Source organism: Sceloporus occidentalis, unplaced genomic scaffold (assembly GCF_023333645.1).
Source record: "Sceloporus occidentalis isolate IW3139 unplaced genomic scaffold, rSceOcc1.0.p SCAF_20, whole genome shotgun sequence".
NCBI classification, from domain to species: domain Eukaryota; kingdom Metazoa; phylum Chordata; class Lepidosauria; order Squamata; family Phrynosomatidae; genus Sceloporus; species Sceloporus occidentalis.
The window spans coordinates 10,005,920-10,032,740 of record NW_028317000.1 but is presented as its reverse complement, the minus strand read 5'-3'; the positions used below and the strand labels follow the sequence as shown (position 1 = coordinate 10,032,740).

Genomic DNA, 26,821 nt, shown 5'->3' with positions numbered 1-26,821 from the left:
GTCATGTGCCATGGTTTAAGGGGCAGGGGCTTCTGCTGAGTAATTGACTTGCTTTGAGGTGCAGCCAGTGGTTCTATATAACTGTTGCCTCAGTCTTTTGAGTTCAGTCTCTGAGGTGCACATCTTGAGGCACACAATCATCTCGTAAAAATGGAACACATAAAGTTGGCTGGCAAGGATGGAGAAATGGTGTGGCTTGGAATGAGGCAGCTTCCTGTTTTCCTATCTAAATGTACCCTTTGTTGAAATGCAGAAAGATGGAACTTTTAATACCTTTTAGAGCAGGGACCAGCAACAGCAGTGGATCAAGGGCTAGTTTTGCTGGTAATGATCTCATGGAACTTCAAAAATGCCAAAAAATGGAAATCAATGTGTCTGGAAGTCACTTAGGCGGGATACAGACCGCCCAAAAAGGATGGTCTCCCGCCGCCCCGGTTTGCTGCGCAAGGGAGCCGCAGCAGACAAACTGTGCGGCTCCCTCATGCAGCAAAAAGCGGGTTCTTTCTGCAGTGCAGTTGTGATGCTGCAAGGCGCCAATGGCGCACTTACGGCGTTACAAAGGCGCCGGGACATGTGGACGCTAGGCGTCCGTCATGTCAAAATGGCGGCGCCCATATGTACAGGGCGCCGCCATTTTGACGCCCTCATCACGTGCGAGGGGAGAGTCGTGTATGGAAGCGCTGCCCCTTGCACATAACAACAATGCCCCATAAGGGCCCATCTGTACAGTGCCTTAGTTTTTTTAAAATGGCTATTGTGCAGGGAAGCCTCCAAACTACTTAAAAAGACAGATGCTGTGCCTGTAAACTTCTTTAAGCGGCAAGTCACTATCAGGGAAGGGCAGAAAAAGAGCAGTCCTAGCAGTTTGGAGGAATCATGGGCTACACAGCTCCGGTACTGCACTTTCCTCACTTCTGTTCAGAAGAAATTTAGAGGAAGGATTGCAGGGGCATAGGCTTTGTATCCATAAGGTCCCAGGTTCATCCCTAGATTGTCTGGAGTGACATGGGCCAGCTTTTCTATATTCTATTTACATCAGAGCTTTGTCCAGAACACACATGACATTTAAAAACATAGCCCCACATTGATCTGCGGACCTAACCATACACTAAACTAAATATCCCCACCCCCCCAACATATTCCCCCTATGTAAAAATGTAGCAGTTAACAATAAACAACTAACACAAATTATACTTGTCTTTCCACTTCCAAAACCTAAGAATATTAAGGCTCAATATATATATTTTCTCGGCAATGCTAACTTATTTTTATTTGGCTTCTATTATTATTATTATTATTATTATTATTATTATTATTATTATTTATATAACACTGTAGATTTGCACAGCGCTGTACATACAAACAATAAAATAGATAAGAGTAAACCTGCCCATGATGTACAATCTAAGAAATAATACCATAATACATATAAATAATACATAACAATACAGGAAAGTGTTCAGTAAAACAGGCAACATACTGTATTAAAAATGACAAATAGCAAATAATAGCCACACAATGACCTAAAAAACAAACAAAATTTCTGTAAGTCTCTAGTTCTGCAACAATAATATTTCCTTCTTTATCAGATAAAACAAAAACAATTCCTATTCCTTTAAAATATTATCCAACAATTTTTCTTTAATCAACATTGCTAATTTGTCCATTTCGGCCAGTTCAGAAACTTTAACGGTCCATTCTTCTGTAGGGAAGAAGTCCTTTTCCAGCTCTGAAAATACAACATGCTAATATAATCATATAATGCTTCATTTTATAATTTATACCTTTAAATTTCTGCTTTGATATAACCCCCCCCCCCCCAAAAAAAAAAAAAAATCTCTGGCCTTAACTCAGTTTTATAATTGAATATATTTTGCATTAATTTTTGTATTTGTCTCCAATAACTTTTTGCTTTATCACAGGTCCATCAAGTGTAGTAAAAAGTACCTTCATCTGAACCACATTTCTGACATTTATTATTAAGACCTTTTTACATCTTAAGACAATCTTCTTGGCATCGTACACCAATGGTACATCAAACTATAAACATTTTGTCTCATATTGTAGGATGGAAACTCTTTCAAACCAATTGTCCATATTTTCTCCCAATACCCCACCTCAATGTTGTATCCCACGTTTTCAGTCTATTTAACCATACAATCTTTTACCTGTTTGCATTTTTTCCACATTTTGTTTATTAATAAAATAATTTTTATTCAATGTTGATAAAAACACATATAAACATTATACATATCCAAATTGAAGAAGAAGAAGAAGTAGAAAGGCTAGGAAAAACTAAGAGAGAAAAAAGAGAGAAAGAAAGGAAAGGAAAAAAGGAAAGGAAAAAACCCCCAGGAAAACCCCTCTTTACCCTCCCTGCCCTACTCCCTTTCCCTCCCCCCCCCCCCCACTAGCAGGGAGAAAAGAAAGAGGGGAGAGAAAAGAAAAGAAGGAGGAAAAAAAGTAATAAAATTCCAACAAGTATAGAATGGTTGGAAAGAGTGATGGAATTAGCACAGTCTGATAAATAAACTATTAAGGGGGAAACCTATAGAAGTGTATTTGAAAATATGGAAACCATTAATAGATTTTTAAAACATACAAAAGGAGAAATGTGTGTTAGGGTTCAAGAGCTAGAAAATGAGGTTCTATGTTAGATTTAATTATTATTATTTTTCTTTGACTCTTTTTACTGTGATACAATTAGAATATATGGAATGTAGTAAATATAACATATTTAGATTTAGACTATATACTAATATGTTCTGTATCTATAATATATTTAGACTTTATAAAGATAAACATGGTTAAGAAAGGGGAGTAGGATTATTTAATAAGAATACAGCTGGAGAGTATGTGGGAAGTTTCTTTTTTTCACCCATGTTTTATGAGGTTGTGCCATAGCCCACGTTGGACATAATAGGGCCTGCCTACTTTACAAGGCTACAGTGCTGTGTCTGCTTTGTTTCTTTTCTGGATATCTGGTTTGACTTCAAAAGGAAACTTTGAATGCTTAAAAGCAAGCAAACCCAAGACTGGCTAGATCTGGGAGTAGAAGACCATCCCCTGGATTTGAATGTTGTGGCTCATTTGGAGTAGCATTCACAAGCAGAACAGGCAGCCTCATTGTTTGGGTTAGAGAGTGGAACTGTAGGCCACAGTATAAGCAGCCTCTTATTCTCGCATACAGATTCGAAGAGCCCTTGGCTAACTTGCTGAATGAACAGCACCGGACAGTGAAGGAGCAGCTTGAACAACTGCGCATGAAGAAGTCAGCTGCCAAGGTGCCCCAGGAGTTGGAAAGGTCCAAGTTGCGCAATGAGAAGCCTGTGCAGGCTTTGACATTGGATGCAGGGCAGAGGAAGAGACTCCAGCAACAAATGCAGCAGGTACCTAGGGAACGGCAATGTTTGAGATGTATCCTGTTTCTCATCCCCCCCTTTGCATTCTCCCTTTCTACTCTTTCTCTCAATTTGGCTTTCTCTCAGTCTCATTGACAAAGGTTAACAAACAAATGAAGCACATAGTTAAAAACAGTTTAAAATATATTTAGAATGTAATTGAAAACATACGAGGTAAAAATATCGCACACCACTTTCAAACACTATGTTGCCATGTGATTAAAAAGAGGGAAGAGAGGGCTCTACCCAGACATCCGTAGAAAAGGAGTTCTGTAGTGTGGGAGCAGCCATTAACAAATGGCCACTAATGATCCCGTATCTTCACCAAATGTACCTGTGAAGACAAAGCCCCTCTCAGAAGACCTTCATATTTTGATAGGGAGATGTTGTCTTTTAGATAATCTGGACCCAAGCATTATAGCATTTACAAGCAGGGCTTTAAATAAGAACTGTAAATTCTGCCTAAAAACAGACCAGTTGCCACTGGAGCTGTTTCAATAGGGGATAGTTATGATTCCTGAAATCAGCCCCAGCCAACAGCCTGGCCACACCATTGTAGTCCTGTTGAAGTGTCCAAAGGCAGACCCATGTAGACTGTGTTACAATATTCTGGCTTCTGGGTGCTCAGGAAGGTGAATAAACAGCTTGGGAAAGATTTTTGAATGCTAACCTTTTTTGGATGCTAACTCCCATAATAACACCTAGCACAATGGAGGGCAGCTGCAGGAGTCAGCAATTGGCAGGGAACCATTGACTAGGTTGTATGATAGCTTCCAGCTTAATTGGAAAATATGTCTTGTGACTTTCACTTCCAGGAATCAGATTGTTTTAGGGTTTTTGGAGGGCAAACCCCATATTTTGTGGTGTATTTCGGCTGAATCAGCCAGATTTTTCCTCAAAAATGTTTTGGGAGGAGTGGGATTGTTAGGCTCTTGTGGTACTTTCCAACTCATGTGATTTTGAAGCTGCTTTGTGGGCCATGAAACACAATCTGGGGCACCAGATGTGGCCTGTAGGTAGCATTTTCCTCACTCCCAATTTTGTATAATCCGTAGGCTTTAGAGAAAATTAATTCTTGAAAGACAACAGCTTAATTCTCTCTCTCACCTTACAGCATGTACAGCTCCTGATGCAGATCCACCTTCTTAGCAGTGCCAATCCAAGCCTGCACTCAGAGGCCAACACCACCCGCCTCTTCTTGGTAAGATTGCCCTTCATTGTCTCACTCGGGCCTTTGGTCACAAAAACTGGGACTATCCTTTTGCTTTACAGAGTGGCTGGGAAAATGAGTGTTAGAATGGTGAGTCAGGATGCTATTGAGTATTGCATGGATGGAGGGCATTTGAGGGTTCTGATCCATTCAGTTCCCAGTCTAACTCAGACTTGAGGGTCTGTCAAAATGAAACATATCTGCAGATGCAACAAAACAATTGTTTACATGCAGATATAGCAAAGGCAAAGGAAGTTAGTTCATATCCCTCAGCTGACTGAAGGAGTTCTTTGTGATAGCTGCTGCTCACTGTGGTCCCCATGATGAATGGAATGTTGCACCCCACAGGATGAGACCAAAATGGTGAGGGTAGCCACAGTGGTGAAGGGTCTGGAAACCATGTCCTATGAGGAGCGACTTAGGGAGCTGGATATGTTTAGCCTGGAGAAGAGAAGGTTAAGATGTGATATGATAGCCCTATTTAAATATTTGAAGGGATGTACATTGAGGATGGAGGAAGCTTGTTTCCTGCTGCTCCAGAGACTAGGACACGAAACAGTGGATGCAAGCTACAGAAAAGGAGATTCCACCTGAACACTGGGAGAACATCCTGACAATATAACACAACACAGCTCTGAGGAAAAAAGAGCTCTTTAAACTCAAGCCGTGATTTATTTTATTTATTTACAGTATTTATATCCCACCCTTCTACCCTAAAGACTCTCAGAATGACTTACAATTATTATTTTTAATTAGATGGTTTCCTGCCCTCAGGCTTACAATCTAAAAAAACATGACAGAAAAGGAGAAGGGAATGGTGATGGGAAAATGGATCATATCCAGCAGTTCTTCTCTCCCTCTGAGGCCTGGACCATTTCAGATGGCCTGGAGGGAAGGCTCTGCTTCATAATCTAGGCCAGGCCCGATGGAGCTGGGCCTGCATGTGATAGACATACTCAAGGGCCTGAAGCAGATGGGTGGCAAGGTGTGGCCTCTGGCTGCTCCAGCTGCGATTAGGCTGGGGCTGCGGTAACCACATGGCCTGCTCTCAAAGTGGGCTGCCACTGTGGTCCCAAACGGGCCACTGCCAGGAGCAGATTAAATCCGCTCCTTTTTCTGGCACCTTCAGGCTGCCTTTGGGGGTCTCGAACTGGCTTTGGGGGTGTGCATCATCTGAATGCCATCCCCTTGGAGTGGTCCAAAGTTGCTTATTTTGGCCTGTCTGTTTCAGACCAAGGTTAATTGGGTGGAAGTGGCAGGATCCTTATGTGAGTCTCACCATGTTCTCCTACAGTTTGTTATACAGTGGAAAGAGGAAGCCAAGTATAGTCAGACATGCATTCTAAACTCTAAGAAAGCTGATTTCAGTAAACTTGTGAAAATATTGGTGGTTATCCTGTAGTTAGGAATATGAATATAGAAAGGATTCTTGAGGAATGGGAGGTTGTTAAAAGTGAATAATGAAAGGACAACTTCAAACAGTTCCAGTAAGGAGTAAAAACAAGAAGTGTCTAAAGAAATCAGGATAGATGTCTAAAGATCTTTCAACTGAGCTAAAAAAGGGACATGTACAAGAAACAGAAAAAGGAGAAATCACCAAAGAAGATGTCAAACAAAGGAAATGGTAGGGCTCTGCATGGAGAAGATGGCAAAATGCTAACAGTCTGTGAACACTTAGAAGTAATGCTGTGATTACTAAAAATCAGCATTGGTTTCTCAAAAACAAGTCATGCTAGACTAATCTGATCTCTCTCTCTCTTTTTAAATAGAGTTGCAGGCTTGGTAAATGAAGGGAATGTAGTGTACAATGGACTCTTGTTATACGCTGGGGTTTGGTTCCAAGATCCCCCGTGTATAACAAAATTTGTGGATGCTCAAGTCCCATTAAATATAGCAAAATGGTGTCCCTTATAAAAAATGGAAAATCAAGGTTTGATATTTTAAATTTATACTTTTAAAAAATATTTTCAAACCGTGGATGCTTGAGTCCGTGTATAAAAAATCCGTGTATAAGAAGGGTCGACTGTATCTTGATTTCAGTAAGGCCTTTGAGAAGTTCCCCTGGGATATCCTTGCAAAACAGCTAGGAAAATGTGGGCTTGCCAATACTACTGTTAGGTGAATTTGTAATTGGTTAACTGACCAAACCCAAATGGCTCCTCCTCATCCTGGAGAGAAGTGACTAGTGGGGTGCGACAGGATTCTGTCCTTGTTCATCTGTTCATCAGTGGTATTTTTATTATGTATGTTTTGCAAAGACTTTCAGCCATGAGCTGGTATTGTATTATCATAAAAAACACGAATCCCTCACTGGGAACTCAGCTCACCTGCCTCAGTTTGGTCTAGAGTTGGGAGTTGGGTTGAGAAGCCAAAACTACCTTGTGGCCTGTGAGTATGTACTTTCTCTCTCTCTCTCTTTCTCTCTCTCTTAATCTGTAGACAGAACTGGATACATTTGCTCAGAGCTCCATACTCCTCTCTCAGCCTCTGGGTCACAAATTCCAAACTGCCTTCCAGCCGTGCAACTTGAAGGAAGCCCTGCAGCTTGTTGCAGACTTCCATTCTGACATCAAAATTGAATGGAGTCCCCGCAAAGCCATAAAGAAGAATGGTTGGTAACGTCTGCCTATCTTTGTTTATATATACTTATTTCTTCAGTACATTTCCATCCTGATTTCATAAATCATAACTTTGACTGTCTCTTCTTCCCTTCACACCCAAATGCATTTTTATTTGGGCATTTATGCTTTAACTGTAGATCAGCCTTCTTCAACTCATTTGTCTTCAGAGGTGGTAAACTGCAAGTCCCATCACCCACAGTGCATGGTCAGTGGCTGTGGGCTGAGGATTATTGGAGCTGTCACATCTGGAGGACTCTGGGCTGTAGAACGCTACATTGTCTCTTTTTGGTGTTTGATTTTATTGTGTCAATATTTTTTTCATATTGTCTCTGTTGTATATTGTTAATTTCAACAAGTTGCATCCAGGAGTGACTTTCCATCATCATAAAGAATGTTGCTGCTAAAACAGATTCCCTCCTTGCATTTTTCCATAGGATTATATGGGGGCCCTCTAAATCTGGGGATGAATGGGGGAGTTGTGGTACTAATTACTAGAAAGGAAAATGATGACTAGATGAGGACAGTTAAAGGCCCGCAATTGGTTCTTGGCTCTTCTTACTGCACCAGTTAAGCAGTAGCATAGAAGATGGAGGGTGATGATGATATTATAGCAGACATATGGTCTTTAATAGTGATGGTGATGGGATGGTTCTATATGTAAGTATGAAGGTGGATTAATCATCCCATCATAACTGTATTACAAGGAGCTACTCTATTTTCTGCTGCTCCAGAGACTAGGACCCGGAACAGTGGAAGCAAGCTACAGCAAAAGAGATTCCACCTCAACATTAGCAAGAGTTTCTTGATAGTAAGGGCTGTCCAACAGTGGAACACACTCCCTTGGAGTGTAGTGGAATCTCCCTCCTTGGAGGTCTTTAAACAGAGGCTGGATGGCCATCTGTTGGGGATGCTTTGATTTGGATTTCCTGCATGGCAGGGGGTTGGCCTGGATGGCCCTTGTGGTCTCTTCCAACTCTATTATTGTATGATTCCCAATGTATAATCTGCTAGGGGCCTGAAGAGCCTGTCAAATATAGATTGCTTTGGCTGTGGAGCTATCTCTGTTGCTCAGCCAACCCCCTGAATTTATGTGCAGTTCGGACACATCTCTGCCCATGCCTGGTACATTTACATTACATTTTTTGTTATAAGATGCTTTGTGAAGCCCTTCACTGGGGATAAAAATAAATTATATTTAACAAGTGGCGCAAATGCATATCATCAGCATCATCAAATGAAACTATTATAATTCCAATAATAGCAGTATTAATAATAGTGAACACTTTTTTCTTGAAAGAAACGTGTAAGCCAATTGCCTTGAACAAGCTGTGGACTGATTTCTTGAAAGATTAATATCCCACTCTTCCTACCAAGCCTAAGGCTTGTCAAGTCTAAGCCTAACATAAATTTAATGAGTAGATTAACAAACACACACTAGATTAATAACAGGAAATCTAACAAAGCATGCCTGGAAGACTTAAGGCAGTAATTTTCTTTCACTAATTAGTTCCCAGAGCCAAATTGTCTTGACTTCTGCAAACTTTACCCCTTCAGTTAGGATCATGCTCTTCACTGCTGTGCTCTCCTGCTCCTGTGGCTCTTTCTTGCAGTGAGTGACTTTGCTTGTCTGCCAAAGCAAATTGCATGGATCTTGGCCACGAGGAGAGTCTTCATGTATCCAGAGTTGCTGCCTACCTGCTCCTTAAAAGCAAAAACACCCCGGGACAAGATCGTCTTCACAAAAGGAGAAGACAAGTAGGTGCTCAGGACTGTGCGCACAGAGTCTGGGATGGCTTGGAGAAAAGTAAGGCCTTCTAGGGAGTAGAATACGTCCTATTTCCACTGTGAGTGTTGTCAGTAAAGGATGTGTTAGGCACAACACCAAATTTGAAAATGAGATTCATGTGCTGCTTTCTCTTGCATGTAGTGTACTTCTGGTTTGAGGCAAATCATAGTTTACCAGTTCCTTTCAAGGGAGCAAAGTCTGGTTTGCAGGGCAACTTGGAAATCAGGATTGGAAATCAGGATGAAACCATGGTTTGCAGTCTGACTTTTGATAGTTGAGATTTGCTCAATCTCCAAGGCAGGCCCACATCCAGTGTGAGTTCAGGATGAGCTCTCTCTTTTGGCTCCAGTCCCTGCTGAGCTAGAGAGCTAATGTGGTGGAGTGGTTAGAAGAATGCACTGGGATTTAGGAGATTCAGGTTGAAATTCCAGTTGAGCCTTGAAACTCACTGAATAAAGCTGGGTGTTTTCTTCTATCTTAGTCTCACCTGCTTTGCAGGGTTGTTGTGGGAATAAAGTGGAGACTCATAAAGACCACCTTGAGTTCTTTGGAGGAAAGGCAGACTATAAATGTAACTACTTAACTAAAAAAATGCATAAATGTCAGATGGGTTTTGCTTCTTTTTTGCAGCTTGTTAGCTCTAGGACTGAAGCATTTTGAAGGGACAGAATTCCCAAAGCCTCTAATAAGCAAGTACCTCCTGACAACCAAGACAGCCCACCAGTTGACAGTGCGGATCAAGAATCTCAACATGAACCGAGTTCCTGACAACATCCTCAAAGTAAGTCTGATTTTCCAGTGGCTTCTTTCTAAAGAAGGATACAGATCACCAGAACAATTCCCTGCCTAATTAACTTTTTCAAAAAATTATTTATACTTTTATTTCTTTCCCATGCAAGTGTAATTGTATCAATCATATATGTACATTTTGTAACATTAATCACATGTAAACCTATCATATCAATCATATATAAACATCTCTATACATACAGTTATTAAATTAATAAAGTCTAACGGATGATGATGATGATGATAATAATAATAGTAATTATACGAGCAATACTACCACTACTACTACTAATAGTAATAAGCTAAGTATTGATTTTAGTTGGTTGAATTTAAATACATAAATACTGGTAGGATAACACAAAATTATAATAACCCAACACTTAACAAATAACAAAGCAAGTTCCTAATCCTTTCAAATTGAGGCTAGATAACCATTGTTGTCCCTCTTTTCCTTGATTTTTATATGAATTATCTAACCTTCTGTTGAAGTGTTTAATTAAATGTTTCTATTATAAGTTTCATTTCATATCTTCTACAGAATTATAGTCATAATCTTGAAAGGTTATTTTTAACCCCCCCCTTTATTTTTTCTGCCTACTTCAATCTTAATAAGATGGTTGTGTCTGATATCATATATGGCATAGTGTAGCATAATAGTTTTCTGAAAAGAACTATAATACATCTCCCCACTTAAACCCTCAGCATCACAGTTCTATTGCTGCAGCCCCTCCTATAGACTGCTCAGTGGGTACACACCCATTCAGTTGCTGGTAGAAAGCCAAGGATGGTGATCTATAGAAGGCTAGGGGGTCACTTTAACCCATAGAGCTTGGAGGGGTGCACCCCTCCAGGAAAATAAATTGCCTCAAGCACTGTGTTTTTAGGTCTTCTAGTGCCATTTTGGTAGAGGCCCTTTTTAACAATAGAAAGTGAGCAGAATTCATGTCCTTAATTTGACATGGGACAGTGCAAAAATATCCCCCAATACCCTCTAGTGTAGTGATTCCCAAACTCTGATCCTTCAGGTGTTTTGAACTTCAGTTCCCAGAAACTTCAGGCATCTAGGCCAGTAATGTGAGATTCTGGGAGCTGAAGTCCTAAAACATCTGGAAGGCCAGAGTTTGGAAATCACTGCACTAGATGGTATTGGGGGACAGATTTTTTTTTAATATTGTAGTTTTGTTTTTACCCTTGAGGACCAAGAAAACCAGCCATGGGGCTGGATGCAGACTACAGGTGGCACTTAATCCATCCCTGCTGCTGGGATCCTCCAGTGGTCTCAGAGGAGAATGTAATTGTTCTGCATCTGGACCCAGAGGCATAACCAGACACTTTTCCAATCCTTCCCCCCGCCCTTTCTCTGGCAGCCACTGAATGGCTGTGGGGCCAATGAGACCCTGTGGTCTAGGCTTTGGCTCTTGTGGAGGTTGAAAGAAGTTACGAACCTACATAATGGCCAAAATGAGACATATGCATGCATAACGTGGACATAGGCCTGTATGTGTCATGAATAGAATGCCAGTTCTTCTTATTACACTCTGCAAGCTAACTGCTGTATATATTCATGCATAAGTCTAATATTTTTGTAGAATAGTTGCCCCCCCAAACCTGAGTTGACTTATCCATGGGTCAATGTAAGTCCTATACTTTAACTCATATATGAAAAATGGAACCATTCCCTGATGAAAGGCAAGAGTATAATGTGTCCTGAAAGCACCCCCCATTCACTCACCCATCCACCTTTAGCATGAGCACAAACACTTATGCCTGCTGGAATTTTGTAAGTTCTTTGGCCTTTTGATCCTTTGTTATTTGCCCCCTACATTTACCATCAGCGTATCCATAAGTTATATCAAAATCCTTAATTTTGGCCTCATAATCTGTCCTTGACTTATACATGAGGTTGTCTTGCAGTCAAGTATATACAGTATGTGCACTTCCTGAATAATATAGCCTGGACTACATTTGGGGCAAGCAAGAATGCCTTCACTCAGAAGTACCTGAATTGAGAATAAGGAGACAGAGGTGAGATTCTGGCGCATGTAGATGTGTGCTTAGGACAACCACTAAGCCTGGGAGAGTCAAGCTGCTCTTTCCTCACCTTGATGCTCTTTCCAGTCTCTCTTGAACAGGGCTGAGGATTCTCTGGCCCTCATGAGATCCCAATGTGGCTTCTGAGGGTTCCCAGGTGGCACTCTTCCCTTCCCATGATACTAGCATCTGTTTTCCCCCCATCTTTTCCCCCCTCCTCTAAAAACTGAAGCACTGCTTCTAAGGCTTGGTTAGCAGCAAATGCTTTAAACTTTACTATACTGGCATTTTTGGTCACTCCCCTTTCGTCTTTGTGTCTCCCATTCACACACCTTGGAACTTCCCAGAAACGGAATCTGGACTCATCCTTGCTATAGAATGGTTCAAGAAGTGAGGGAAGTGATTTAGAATGAGTTGCCCATGATTGTTAGTTGCATCCAACTTAATTGCGTAATGGTAGCAATGTTTTTGCTGGGGTTTTTAAAAATTGCAGCTGTATTATTTTGGTTACATTGTATTAATTTTATCAGTAACTTTGGGTTATTGGAAATCAGGACACACATTTTATTGCAGTAAACTCAGTTACAATTATTGATTGATTATGTATTTTATTTTTATGTTTTTTGTCCTGCCTTTCTCCCCAAAAATGAAACTCAGCTATGACACTGAAAGGACCTTAATTAAAAAGAGAAGTCTCACAGCATAGATTGGTGGTCCTGGGGGCCAAATGTTTGCTTCTGGCATCCACTAAAGGCTGTGCCTGGTCTGGAAATGGCCAAAAAGAGCAAAAATGCAAGCACATCAGGGATAATAATGTTTGTTTATAATACCCTTTTAACCAAAAGGCAGAACATCAGACATATATAATCAAGAACAAAACAATATAATACAACACTATAATATATAAAATTATTAAAATTATATACTAATGTACTAAAACCAAAATCTGAATGATCAGATGCTCACTTCCAGGTTTGATTTTAGAATTTCAGGGATATTGGAGAGTCGAGAGGAATCTACAGTCACTCCCCCCATGAAAAAAGAGTCATTCCTGGATGCCTCCAGGAATGGTTGTGGGGGGGGGGGGGCTATTTGAGTGAGAAAAATATCTGGGAAATGTGAAGGGCACCAAGGGGCTGCAGAAATGACGTTGGCCACATGTTGCCCCAGTCTTGCAGTTATCATAGTGAATATCTTTTCTAGAGCAATATTGGACATGTACAGACTGCCTGATTATTTCTTTCTCTTATTTTAAGCTTCTGGAGTAGCCTGAGCATTGACCTAGGTTTGAAGAGCAGAATCTTAATGTAAGAGCTGAGCCAAAAGGCAAAATTACCAGAGGATCTCAGAAACATCCATGACCATGTTCTCTTTGCTTGACTTTCAGTATTATAAGACGACAAAGCAATTGCCTGTCTTCTCCAGGCTCTGTGAGGAGGTCCAGCCTAGTGATTGGAAGCCCCCCATAGAATATGAAGAACATCGCTTGCCCTTCTGGTTGAAGGTATTTTCCATCTTGTAGAAGGAGCTTTAGCTCATCTGGTAGAGTACCTGTAATGTAGATGGCCCCCGTACCTATTTTGCAATGCAGATGGTCCCCAGCACCTCTGAGTAGAGTAATAATAATAATATTTTTTTAAATTTATATCCCGCCTCTGTTTGATGTTGATATGTGAATCTCCCCATATCCTGTCTTTTGCTTCTTTTCCCTCATGTCCAGGCCAGCTTGCCATCCATCCAAGAGGAGCTGGAGAAAATTGCGGGGAAGGTGTCCAGGTGTGCCACCCCAGAATGTGAACCTGTCAAGGCAGGAAGAGAGCCTGCAGAACCAGGGCATGGTGACAAATATCCCCTGAGCATGCCTGAGGGTTTGCAGTTGATCCTCAGGCCTCTGAACAGCCGATTTTGTCGGAAGGCCTGGAGACGCCAACGACCTTCTACTGCCAAGCCCCTACCCGTCCGGCCTGGCCTTTGCTTCCCTCCCACCAGCACCAACAGCTTTTTCAAAATGGCTGCCAAACATCCTCAGCCACAAACCTCGCCCAGCAAAGGGGCCAGCCGTGTTCCACGCTTGATCCAACCTGCACCAGTCATGCAGCCTTTGCCAGGAGTCCAGCACATAAACTTACAGCCTGCCATAGGGAACAGTGCTAGCTTTGAGCTCCGAGGCATGTTTTCCGCTCAGCATCCAGACCCCAGGGCCTGCTTGGCTCCCACTGTGCCCCAGAATTTGATCTCCACTCTGCCAATAGCGTTTCAGCCTAAGATGATACTTCCAACACTCCCAGCATCAAGAATACGGAAACCAGGAGCTCCCAGGGGATGCCAAAAAAAGAAGCTCCCCCGAGCTACCCCCTTGCTCAAGGCTGCCCCTTTGCTCCAGTCAACTCCAGTCATCTTCACTGTCCCGACTGGGGCTGTGAAAGTGGTTGGTATTGCCAACAGTTGTAATATGTTGCAGCCTTTGACTGCAACCCCAACAGGAAGACCGCCCCAACCCATTCCCATCACCACTCTCCTGGTGAACCCTGCCCCTTTCCCATGTCCACTGAGTCAGCCACTGGCAGCCCCTCCTGCTCCTTCTTTGATGGTCTCTTCCAGCTCTTCTGCCCCTCCTGCTTCCATGGTTGTGAGAGCAGCCAGGAGTCCACCTGCAGGTCCCATTCTGGCAGAAGCCAAAACAGAGCTGCAGGAGCTGTCCTCATGCACAGCAGTGTCTGCTGAAAAGGACAGTGGGCTCTGGTCCTCTGATCCCAACCCGAGTGTACAACTAGAAGTCTCCATCCGGGCCTGTGCAGAGAGGACAGAAGAGAGTCCGTCTGAGCTGCCAGCCACACCTTTCTCACCTTTGGCAAATGCAGCAGAGAATGAGAAGGCTGAATTTGAAGAAGAATCCAGTGATGCTCCTCAGGAAGCTACCCCCATTCCAGAGATGCCAAGCTCTTTGGGCCTTCCACCCAAAGAAGAACTGGTACTGGATCTTGGGCAGGAATTGGACATAGAGCCTCCTCTTGAGTGTGCAAATGAGCCAAAGAAAAATCCGAGCAAGCAGAGCTCTTGTGAGAATGGGAAGGGAGGCCTGGGGGCACATGAGCCACTCCTGCAAGGGACAGGAACTGCAAGCAAACAAAGCATGGTATCTCCCAAAGTTACCTGCAATTCCACAGCCAGTGAGTCTGACTTTAGGGGCTCCCAGACAAAGCCAGAAGATGAGTCCAGTGCAGGGGCCTGTGCCATGGGGTTGCCAGTCAGCCAGGAGACAGCAGCCGAGAAAGACGGACCGGAGGAAGAGGAAGAGGAAGACTTTGATGATTACATTCAAGATGAGGAAGATGAGGAAATGTCATCTGCTTCGGAGGAATCGGTGCTTTCCGTGCCAGAGCTTCAGGTAACATTTTATGTGACAGGAAGGCATGAGGAGCAGCTCTGCAGAGAAAAGGATGGTTAGAAAGCTACAAGACAGCTTGAAGCAGGGGCTCTCAACTTTTTAAACTTGTGGAGCCCTTTTTAGAATCAATTTCTCTGACTGAGTCCTTAAGAGGCCTACCCTATGTCATAAGTTAATGGTGTTTAGGAGTAGTTACTTTTTGTTTCTTATCCTTTAATTTTGTTCAATTTTTATTTCTTTTATTTTTCTGGAGCAGCTGCGGAGCACCTGGGAAGTGCACTTGGAGCCCTAAGGGCTCTATGGAGCCCAGGTTGGGAAGCACAGGCTTAAAGTGATTCTGGTTCTTGGTGGGGGGAAAGGGCTGGGGAGGATGCTGTTGAGTTCCTGCCTTGTTCGTGGGCATAAGGGCAAGGTTGTGCATGCCCCAGAAGGTGCCTGTTTTCAGTCCTTTTGGAGGGCCACAGTCTGGCAAATGGAAGTGACATTCCATCACTTTTGGCCACCTTTTTGGGTATTTGGGAGAAGTGATTGCTCTTTCAACAAGGTGGGAGTCCACCTCCCAGCCCGGGAAGCAGCATATTTTATCATGTTTTTGTCCAGGCAAAATTTTTGCTTGGGGGCTTGGGGAGATTTCAGTGGGTGGGTGGGGGGGTCCCAAGGGGTCTTTTGTGGGCCACACAATTCTCACCATTGAATTAGGGCATCTGCTATTTGGGCAAGAGCACTCACTCACGTTTTATTCAACTGTGAGAAACAGGATGGTAGAATGGCTTGGTCAGATGGAGCCAGAATATTTTTTCTGATGCTGTTTTCTTGTGGATTAAAGGAAACAATGGAGAAGCTGACGTGGCTTGCATCTGAGAGGCGCCTGAGCCAAGAGGGGGACTCGGAGGAGGAGAATTCCCAGGAGGAGAACTCTGAGCCAGAGGAAGAGGAGGAGGAGGAGGAGGAAGGGGAAGGGGAGAACCTGGAGAATCTGCAAAAAGAGGATGAAATAACCGATGAAGTAACAGATCCTGGAGACAGCCCTGCATTGTCTCTCACCTTGACATGCTCTGCCCCAGAAGTGGAGCCAAGTAGCACCCCATCAGGTGAGGTTGTTGGAGGCCGGGGAGTAGGTTGTGTCTCCAGAGAGTTGGGAGGCATGATTTCAACTGCCTGCAGTCACATATCTGTTGGGAGTACTTTGATTGAGAGTTCCTGCATGGCAGGGGTTGGACTGGATGGCCCTTGGGGTCTCTTCCAGCTCTACACTTCAGGGGTCTATGATTTCCTTGCTAAATAGGGAATAAAATGCTGTATATACTCAACTATAAGTCGACCTCAGGTATACGCCAAGGGCAGGTTTTGGAACCGAAAGTATGGATTTTGATATGACCCATGGACAGGTCAAGGTTAAAACTTTGGGGCATGTAACACAGCAAAGTTTCCAGGAGAAAAGCAATGGAAAACAATACCAAAGAACTTCCAAAAGTTCAGCAGGCATAATTGTTTGTGTTCCCACTAAAGGCTGGATGAATGAGAGAGTGGGGGGAGGGGGTCAGTGTTTCCAGAACAGATTACGCTCTTGTCTTTTACCAAGGGTTGGTTCCTTTTAAAATAAGAGTTCAAGTACAGTATTTACATTGACCTGTGGATAAGTTGACTCAGGTTTTTGGAGTCAATTTTTTTGCCTAAAATTTCTAGACTTATACTCGTGTATAATTAATAGCCTATTTAGACTGTTCAGACCATCTAGACTATTTATTCCCTGCTCTTCAAGCCACAAAGGTTCTCAGAGCGGCTTACGATTGTTAAATGACAGTTTCCTGCTTTTAGGCTTACAATCTAGAAAGACATGACACAAAAGGAGAAGGGAATGGCAGTGGGTAAAGGGATCATGTCCAGACGGTGCTGCCGCTTCTTTTCTCCCTCTGAGGCCTAGGCCTTGGCAATTGGACTGTAGGGGGTGGCTTTCATCTACCTCTGGGGCTAGGCATGGTGGCAGTTAAGATGAACAGGGAGAACCTTGAAAAGAAGGTGAGAGATGGTACAGTTGTCATTAACAGCAATAAATAAACAGCAAGATCAGCTCCCAGGATCAGTTTCAGGATGCACTTTTATCTGGACTTAAGTAAGCCTTGAAGTAAAAAACAAAGAAATACTAAATTTTTTTACCAGTATAGGTTCTGTCCTTATAAAATCTGAAGGCCGTCATTGGTGTCTTCAGGTTTTATTCTGCTTTTGTCTGTTACTGGAGAGGCAGAGATTTTGCCTGTATGGCCTTTCTGTTTCCTCATCCTGCATGCACAGAATCTTCCTCAGTACTAGTTATGCTGCCTGTGGGATTCTAAGGGTGGTATTCTGTTAGTGGCTCATCTGTGTATAAGTTTGGCTTGTATATGCAGATGGCTCTTTTTGCATGAAGCACAAGAAGGTATTCTTTAACCCTCCACACTCCATCAAAACCTTCCCTGCAACCCGCTGCAGCTTTCAGGACTTGGGAATGGTTGCTGCTCCTGCCTCTTACCAGTGGGGATGGGAAGAAGATGGAAAGCAATTCAGATGAAATTGTAACTGGGTACACTCTGTTTCCGTTCATCCTTTTTTCCTTACCCACTCAAACCCAAGACGAGCTACTTCCATCATCTGAATTTGGGGTCCCCAAGCTGTAAGTCCTTCATCATTTGCTCATGATCATCTGTTGCTGCTTCATCTAAATTGTCCCCTTTCCCATAAGCTGAAGTAGCAGCAGGGGCCCCTTCTGGGTTTGGGGCATATGGTGGGCACACAGAACGATGAGGATGGTGTGCAGTGCCTTTCCAATCCCTGCACTGGAGCATTTGTTGTTGTGTGCCATTTCTTCAAGTCATTTCTTACTTATGGCAACCCTATCACTGGGTTTTCTTGCAGAATTTGTTCAAAGCGGGTTTGTTGTTGCCTTCCTATGAGGCTGAAAGAGTGTGACTTGCCCAAGTCACCCAGTAGGTTTCCATTGCCAAGCAGGGATTTGAACCCAGGTCTCCCAGTGTCCTAATCCAACCAGGACATGGATTCAAGCTAAGGAAAAGAGATTCCACCTCAGGAAGAATTTCCTGACCGTAAGAACTGTTCAACAGTGGAACACACTCCCTTGGAGAATGATGGAGTCTCCTTCTTTTGATGTCTTTAAACAGAAGCTGGATGACCATCTTTTGGGGATGCTTTGATAGTGTGTTCCTGCATGGCAGGGGGTTGGACCTTATGGCCCTTGAAGTCTCTTCCAGCTCTATGATTCTGTGATTTAACACTTCGTCCATTACACCATGTTTTCTCTCTTTAAGTTCAGGACTTACTCTGCCAGTCCAGGTGTCTCCTCATCAGGGTTTTCCTATACAGTGGGCCCTTGCCTTACGCGGGGGATCCATTTCGGACCCCCCCCCCCCCCGGCGTAAGGTGAATTCTGCCTATGCTCAAGCCCTGGTGTGCAGTGGCGCGGGAGCATGTGGGGCGCCATGGGTGCGCGCCTCATTCATTTGAATGGGACGTGCCGCCCCTTGCACCCCACACGCTCCCCGTGGCTTGAGCACGTATGCTCAAGTCAGCGTAAAGTATGCCCGTGTATAACACGGGTGCACTGTACTGAATAAAAATGTTTTTCAGCTATTTTTTATTACTCTGATTGAATTCTTCTAGGCGAAAATGCCAAAGCACCAGGGAAAAGTCGAAATTCTTACCGAGCTCGAGCCAAGCGGGGCCGGACTCGTGCCAGCAAGGACACCTCCAAGCTGCTGCTTCTCTATGATGAAGACATCTTGGAGCGAGACCCTTTGCGGGAACAGAAGGACTTAGCCTTTGCACAGGCTTATCTGAGTAGGGTAAGGAGCCCCTCACCTTTGGCTGGAAGATGTGTTCAACATGGTCTTAAAATTGAACACAGTGTCCTGTTCCTGTACCAGAGAACAGTGGCTAAGTTTTGAGGAGAGAGTGTTTGATTAATGTCAGGCTGGAGGACTTTCTCTACAAGGCCAAGCTGTATCTATAATTGAAGGCTTTTGCCTGTCCACATTTTTTGGACTGGAACTCCCAGAACCCTTTAACATTTAGCATGATGGCTGACAGTCTAGGAGCTGAAGTCCAAAACACCCAGATTGGCCCCACTGACAAGAGTATGTTGCCATTTCTGCAGGTACGTGAAGCATTGCGGAATGTGCCAGGGAAGTATGAAGAGTTTCTCCGCATCATCTATGAGTTTGAGAGTAACGTCCAGAAGCAGACAGCTGTTGACCTCTATGCTGAGCTGCGTAATGTGTTGCAGGAGTGGCCTCAGCTTCTCACGGACTTTGCAGCCTTCCTCTTGCCTGACCAAGCCCTGGAGTGTGGCCTGGTGTGTAGGGTGAAGGGGGGGGGGGCAGATGGAGCTAATTTTTGCAAATATTCAAAGAGTGACTAACTCAGGGTTATTACCCTGAATTGACAAGTTGCATCCAAACTACAGTGCAAAGTTACAGGCCAAGATCCTCTCTCATGGGCAGACAGTGTAAAAGTTTTACACGTGGAACTATTAGATACCTAGCTGGATGAAACTAGGGGAATAGTAATCTCTCTGAGTTCTGTCTGCCTGAGTTTTCTCAACTGCAACAGGTGAGACCTGGAGGGTGGGTGGGTAAGAAGGTGTAGTGGTCTGTCAGCATTCCATCTCCTTCACCAGGTGCCTGTTTCCCAATCTATTGGGTTTGAGGTTGTGGTTTTGACTGTGGGTGGCTGGAACAGAATAGGAATTCTATTGGTGTAGTGCTCATCCTGCTGCTCCATAGTTTTTCTTCCTGAGCTAATGGAGTTCATCTCAGTGGTGATGTTAGTCTCCTGCCTTGTTGTGCTGTAGAACGTCAGTGTGCATGCTGACTGCACTTTGTCAGGACTTCCTAATTGTCCATGATGGCTGTGTTCTGTCCAAAGTATTATCTGATGTCATTCAGGCTGCAGGACATACTATTGACATAGTGATCTGTGTTAGATGGGATGTGAAGAATCTGTTGTTATGGGCAGATGAGTACCTGATGAGGTTTAACCTAATTGGTACTCCAAGCTTCTGCAGGGGTTGCTTCTCTTCCGCTGCCACCTGCTGCCCAGAGAAAGCAGTTGCACTTCACCAGGCATCCCTCTCTCCCTGCACTTGGTAGCAATTGGTCAGTACCAGTGAGAGTGTATGTAAGCAGTAATATTTTTTCATGTTCTCTTTCCTGGGCAGTTTGAGGAACAGCAGGCCTTTGAGAAGAGCCGGAAGTTTCTCCGGCAGCTGGAGATCTGCTTTGCTGAAAACCCTTCTCACCACCAGAAGATCATTAAAGTGCTCCAGAGCTGTGCTGAATGTCTGCCCCAGGAAATAATGGAGGTAAGAAGCCCATCCTGAAGGTTTCTTCATATAGCAAATTGAGATTGTGCCCCTTCAGGCTACAGATTTGGAACACCATGGAAGGATAAAAGCAGAAGAGTTGTGGCATCAATGGTGGATCATATTTGGAATCTTAAAGCATCCGACTAGTTACCTGTAGGAAGCCATAACTGGGTATGAATGAACAAGCACTCTTCCCCATGGCTTCTTGCCCCACAATTGGCATTCAGTGGCATGTCGATATAGCCATTCAATAAACCAGGAGTGAGGATCCAGCTGCTGCCTTCCAAAAGTTGAACTACAATTGCCATCACTTTCTACTAGCATGGCTTCTAGTAAGGAATGGTGGGGTGTGTAATTATGTTGAATTACAACCCCCCCCCTCACCACTCCTTACTAAAAACCATGCTAGCAGGCTTTTTTCTGCTACGGATAGTGACTTCATCATTCTCTGAATGTGGAACCTTACACAGCCACAATGGCACTGTCCACAAGAGACAGAAAAATAGACACCAGGAAACCCCAAAGTTTACAAAAGGACTAAAAAAATCAGCAAGAAAAGGAACCAAAATGCTAAATTCATCATGGCTGAGAGAATTACAACCTAAAAATCTATTTGGTGAATGAGCCGAGGAATGCTCACTTCCCTTCTTCGTTTCCTCCTTCTCTTTCTCTCCTTTCTTCTTGTCTGTCTCTTTCTCTTTCTGTTTCTTGTGTGCCTTCTTTCTCTTTGTCTTTCTTGTGAATCATGGCGGTCCTTGGTCAGCTGAAAACCCAGATGTGGCAGTTGCTGAAAGGGCATGATCACCTGCAGGATGAGTTCTCAGTCTTCTTCGATCACTTGCGCCCTTCGTCCAGCCGCTTGGGAGATTTCGAGGAAATTCACTGGATGGAGGAAAAAGATTATGAGGTGGAGATCTATCCTGGGGGCACTTTTGTGTGGCTTTGGGGAAGTGGGAAATTTGACTCCCTGTATGATGTGGAGTGATATTTTATAAAAGGGGTGGGATTGGGGGATATGGATTGTATATTTTAATGCTGTAAACTGCCCTGATTGCAATGGGCAGAGGGTCAGGATAAAAATATTATTATTATTATTATTATTATTATTATTATTATTATTGTCAATCACTGATCGTTGGCCTATGTTGGCTAGGGTTGATGGGAGTTGGGGTCCAGCAGCATCTGGAGGGCCATGAGTGTGTAGCGATAGAGAGAAAGAAACTCTGACAGTGAAATGGACACTTTTAAGCTGCAGGGCTTCCTCAGTCCACAGGGCAGCTTCACTGCTTAACACAACTCCTTCTCCTAGTTTGATGGATTTGAAGAAGTCTCCTTGCCAGAGGTAGAAGAGGAGGAAGAACCCCCCAAAATCCACACCACCTCAAAAAATAAGAGGAGGAAGGAACTTGGGATCCAGAACACTGACAAGGTGAGAGGAGAATGCTAGGGAGGCCTGTTACTGAGATTCCAAAAGTAGTATTGTGCTTATAGATTCAGGATTCTGAGAATCTTAACTTTTTAATTTAATTTAACAAGGGGTAGCTACAATAGTCTCCCATCCATCCTCCTAACCCACCTTTTCTCAGCTGCAGCTCACCTTCCCTTGCACAAACTGGCCATTTCATGGTGGTGGGGAATGGGGGGAGCAGCAGACAAGTATCCAGTGACAGCCATCCGCAGGGCCCTCTGGAGATCCAGAGATCCCTGCAGATGTTGCCATTGTTCTGTGACCAGCTACAGGAAAAAACAAGATGCTTGTCTGCTGTTCCCCTTCTTTCCTACCAACCAGGAAATGGCTGGGTTTGGGGGAATGCAGCTGAAAAAAAGGTGGGATTTTTTTTGGGGGGGGGGATTTTGGTGATTGTGTAGTCAGTAGTGAATTCCACCCTCTGCAATGGCCAATAAGGTTAGCTGTGATGGCACAACTTCAACTCATGCCACTGTATTTACAAACAGGATGCCAGCCAAATATAGGGCCCAAACAGACAGGCCAAAATAAAGTTGCTTCAGGTCACTTTGGAGGTATGCTATTTAAAGAAAACGCACATCTTAAGAGGCCAGAAGCTGTGCCACAGCTGCACTCCAATCCATAGGACTGGAGCATGGCTTCCAGCCTCTTAGGACACATGCAGCATTTAAACAGTATACCTTCATAGTGACCTGAAGCAGCTTTATTTTCGCCAGTCTGTTCAGGCCCATAGATATGAAAGCATATCTCCAGAGGCCTGGCATCCATCATCTGGTTAAAAACCCCAAAGGAGAGACTACCAGACTCTGAGGCAGCAGATTCCACTGTTGAACAACTCTTGGTGTCAGGAAGTTCTTCCTAATGAGGAATCTCTTTTCCTATAGTTTGAATCAGTAGCTCCAGGTCCTATTCTCTGAGATTCAGGATCTTCAAAGAACCACCATAATGCTGTGTGCATTGATGATATTGGCCTCAATTGGTTTATGAAGCTTGGAATGAGCTGTGTCTGCTCCAGGCAAGCCTTCCTTACTCCTTGTGTCATTAACTCCCTGTTAATGTCAAACTGGAAAAAAAATTCTGACTTATTGTAAGTTAACACATATGATTCTAACTTATTTTCCTGGTTTTTAACTGATATAAAGTCAGAAATCTCCAGTTTTGCTGTTATTTAGTTATACAAGGCACATTGGACTTACCGTAATAAGTAAAAGAGATGTAAAATAACTATGACTTATTGCAACACACATACGACAGAAGAAAAGTCGGTCAATGAAGTCTGGTTTAGGAAGCTTGGAGTAATAATCTGAACAAGGCCATAAATGTATCAAATAGCTAAAGTAGTTGTGGAAAGGTACCCTGCAGTGATCTGACATAGAAGAGAACCAGAAGAAATCAATTCAGGCCTCCAAAGTTTTAAACTTCCTTGTGTTTTTAACTTATTTATTGTCATGTTCTATTTTGATCAAGATTGTATTTTTAACCTGCATTTTTAAAAACCTGCATTTTCAGCACTTGTTTTGGCAATAAACAAATAATTAAATAATTTTTAAAAAATCAGTGTATCCATTAAATAAGTAAATAGTTGACAGATGACTGAGCTCTGTTTCCAAATTTGGGGCTTTGGTTCTAAGCGCAGTCAAAATGCCCTGTCTCAAAGGGCTATTTGCATTTCTGCCTGCAAGTGGGCTGTCTTTCTGTGGTGTGTAGTGGATGGAGCCCATTTTGTTGCCTAGTTTGCTGCAGAGTTCACCTTCTCTGGGTGCTTTCAGGAATCTGAGTGGCCAGACGGGATTAAGGAGTGCTTCTGCTCTTGCCATGAAGGGAGCAGTGACCTCAGGATGAAGCGGAGCAAGCGAAGAACCTGCAGCCATTGCATCAGCAAGGTTGGTACTTAGAAACTGTACAGATGAGTACAAATGGATGCATCTTTCATGAGAAGAGGCTTAAGGAGGTGATAAGCTTTAACAGTTTTTCCCAGCCTCCAAACATGTTGGACAGCAGCCTCCACCATCCCCAGAACTTTAAAGAATGACAATTATTAGAGTAAGTCTCGCTTGCTTTTTAGTGGGTTAGAAACAAAATTCTTTTAGACTGGTAGCTAATGCCGTATGTAGGCGTAAGTTCACCTGACGCCTGCATATTTATTTTCTTAGTTGTTGCAGAAGTTGGCATTCTCTTCATCTCTCTCTACAAAAGGCCAGAGACTTGCCGTTGAGACACTGCAACCCCATCTCCAGCTATTCTGTGGCTGGTAGAGAGCATGGTTAGATTAGAGAAGCATCTGATAGCCTTTAGGGCTGAAGGGCAGGGTATAAGTACTCTAATAAATCTGGCTATATCTCTGAAGCTAGACTCAAAAGGATTATATCATCTGCTGCCTCTAGGGAACCCTATGGGATCTCAAAGGTTGATGCAATAATTCTGCGCATGGCTGTGGAGACATCATCCTTCCCCTGCTCTCCACCACACAGGATGGGAGGGCTATAGCAACTCAGTGTTAAGTTTGGAGGGTGCTGAGTGGCCAACTGTAGCATAGGTCCATACACGAAACTGTTAATGTTACAGTGCCATATAGGATGCCAGTATGTCTTTCATCTTGGCAACAGTCTGAGAGTTGTCACTTCCCTGTTTTCAACTCACCCTACAGCCTTATGAGCTACATTTCTTGTTCCCCTCCCAAAAAACAGAAGTGACCAGAACATAACATCGGGTTCAGAAAAGGTGGTCATAAGTTAAAATGCTGGGGAAATGGTTTGTTAGCTGAGAAGTACTGTATACCACCTTGTGTATTCTGAAAGCACAGTTCTGTTTTTTGTATTTCGTTTTGTTTTGGACACCCCCCCCCCCCCCCAATGAGGAGTTGTGTGCGTTCAGGAATAGCCTTCCCAATGGGACAAGTCACAATTCCCATCTCTGACTTGAATGATCTTCATTGGGATTTTGGGAGCAGGAAACATTGTTTGTGAGGGTTGGGAACTGAAGCTCTTGCAAGCTCTTTTTGAACCCCACTTGGTCTGCAGGCAGCAGATGGCAAGTTCTTCAGGAATAAAGACCACCAGGAGCTTGCAGAAAGCGTTGCTCAACAGGACGCAAGTCCCTGCCATGAAGGAAAGGACCCTGCAGAAGAGGGACCAGAACAGAGAGAAGAAGGGGACCTCCCCCAGAACAGGATGCGGTCAACAGTCAGGAAAGCAGATTTTTCAGGAGCAGGTGTGTTGGGTGCGAAGGGCTGGGAGGGAAAGACATGCCTGTTGAGAAAAACTGTCAGCTTTTGTGTACTCAGGATTCCTAGACAAGCTTGGATTTCAGTTCCTCCTTCAGTAGAGGAGCAGCAAATTGTCAAGAGAGGTACTGCTGCCTTTCACTGTAGGCGTCAGCCATACCAATCCCAGTCCTGTCCAGCCATCAGCAGCAGCACTTGCTTCAGGCTCTCAGTCCTTGGTTTGAAAGCTTTTCCAGAAACTTTCCATGCTGGCAAATTCCAGGTGTACAGAAAACTTTAAAAATCTTGGAGATATATTAAATATTAGGCAGACTGGTGGTTGCCAAACCTTCATCGCATTTAGAGCCCACCAGATGGGTTTGTTGCTAGAAGGAAGGCTTGGCCAACATGGCACTGCTGTCAGCCATGGGCTACTGAGCAGCTCAATGTCACCTTTCAATCCCACTCCCAGGCATATTAAGAGCTGTGGGCAACTCAAGCAAGAAATGTTGGTAAGGCAACCTGTGGCCAGAGATGCAATAAAACCTGTGTTTCATACCTCTCAGCATCACCTCAGTATCAATGAACAGTAAGAAGGATGTGTGAATTGGCCTCACCCTGCTCTCTTTCTCTCCCTTCCCAGGTTCTCGTGTGGAAGGAAAGCCACCCTCTTGCAAAGAAATCTCTTCAGGAGGTACCCTGTCATGCAGCCGGACTGCTGAACCATGCTCTTTACCAGGTTCTCCCACTCCAAAGAAGGCTGGTGATGTGGGCAAACAGTATCCTCCTAATGTTGCTATGTCTCCCGTCCCACAGACACAGAGAGGCTTACTGCTGAAACCACCTCGACCCAAAAATGGCTCTTCCTCCACAGGAGGGGGAAATGAAATCACAGTTGGTCTGAGTAGTGAAGAACTGTCTTCGGGCCTTTGCAAAGAAATGTTGGAGCCTGTGCCATTAGATAAAAAATGGACAGAATCCCTTGCCTCTGAATCCAGCATCCCAGAGGAACCTGTCATTCCCACTCAATCCCAACTCCAGAACACAGAGACGGATAGATGGCCTGCCTCTGTGGAGATCAGATCCAGTGGGAAGGAGATAAGGGGTTCATACTCCAAAGACTCTGGGCTGAAAGCAATGGGAACAATTGAGGGCTTGCAGACTGAAGCAGAAGTATCTGCAGGCTGTAGTCCATGTGTCCTGGCTGCTGGTAAAAAAGGGAAAACTACCCAGGGCTGTTTACAGGAGCTTCTGCCTGCAGCAGGAGGCAGGGAATGCTCCATCTTGTTGCGAGGAGATGATCTGCAGCAGAGAGCAGTTGAAGCCACAGTGTGTGCCAAGAACATCAAAGTCAGCTCCACGGGGGAAAAAGTTGTCCTGTGGACCAGGTAAGTACCCTGCCTTCTTCCAAAGCTTATACGAGAGAATGTAGGTAAACTCCATGGATTTCAGCTTTTTTAGGAGTTGTTTAGTAGAATTCCTTTACCATGTCTGACCTGCATGTCTTTGCTGACAGTAACTTTTAAGCATATATAAAGTGCTTTTCATTGCTGACAGTAACTTTTAAGC

General features: G+C 43.8%; 1 protein-coding gene across 2 annotated transcripts in view; it reads left to right on the top strand.

Annotated features, from left to right (window-relative positions):
* GON4L (gon-4 like) overlaps positions 1-26,821 on the top strand; it is a 60,645-nt gene that overhangs the window by 29,492 nt on the left and 4,332 nt on the right. For both annotated transcript variants that reach the window (XM_089483089.1, XM_089483088.1), the window contains 16 exons: positions 3,191-3,389; positions 4,516-4,602; positions 7,051-7,222; positions 8,843-8,987; positions 9,649-9,799; positions 13,226-13,342; positions 13,559-15,226; positions 16,053-16,317; positions 18,881-19,062; positions 19,374-19,571; positions 20,436-20,579; positions 21,346-21,489; positions 21,892-22,011; positions 23,820-23,933; positions 25,071-25,260; positions 25,896-26,640. In XM_089483089.1, coding sequence (XP_089339215.1) covers positions 3,191-3,389; positions 4,516-4,602; positions 7,051-7,222; positions 8,843-8,987; positions 9,649-9,799; positions 13,226-13,342; positions 13,559-15,226; positions 16,053-16,317; positions 18,881-19,062; positions 19,374-19,571; positions 20,436-20,579; positions 21,346-21,489; positions 21,892-22,011; positions 23,820-23,933; positions 25,071-25,260; positions 25,896-26,640 — 4,641 coding nt within the window. The remainder of the gene's footprint in view (positions 1-3,190; positions 3,390-4,515; positions 4,603-7,050; positions 7,223-8,842; positions 8,988-9,648; positions 9,800-13,225; positions 13,343-13,558; positions 15,227-16,052; positions 16,318-18,880; positions 19,063-19,373; positions 19,572-20,435; positions 20,580-21,345; positions 21,490-21,891; positions 22,012-23,819; positions 23,934-25,070; positions 25,261-25,895; positions 26,641-26,821) is intronic.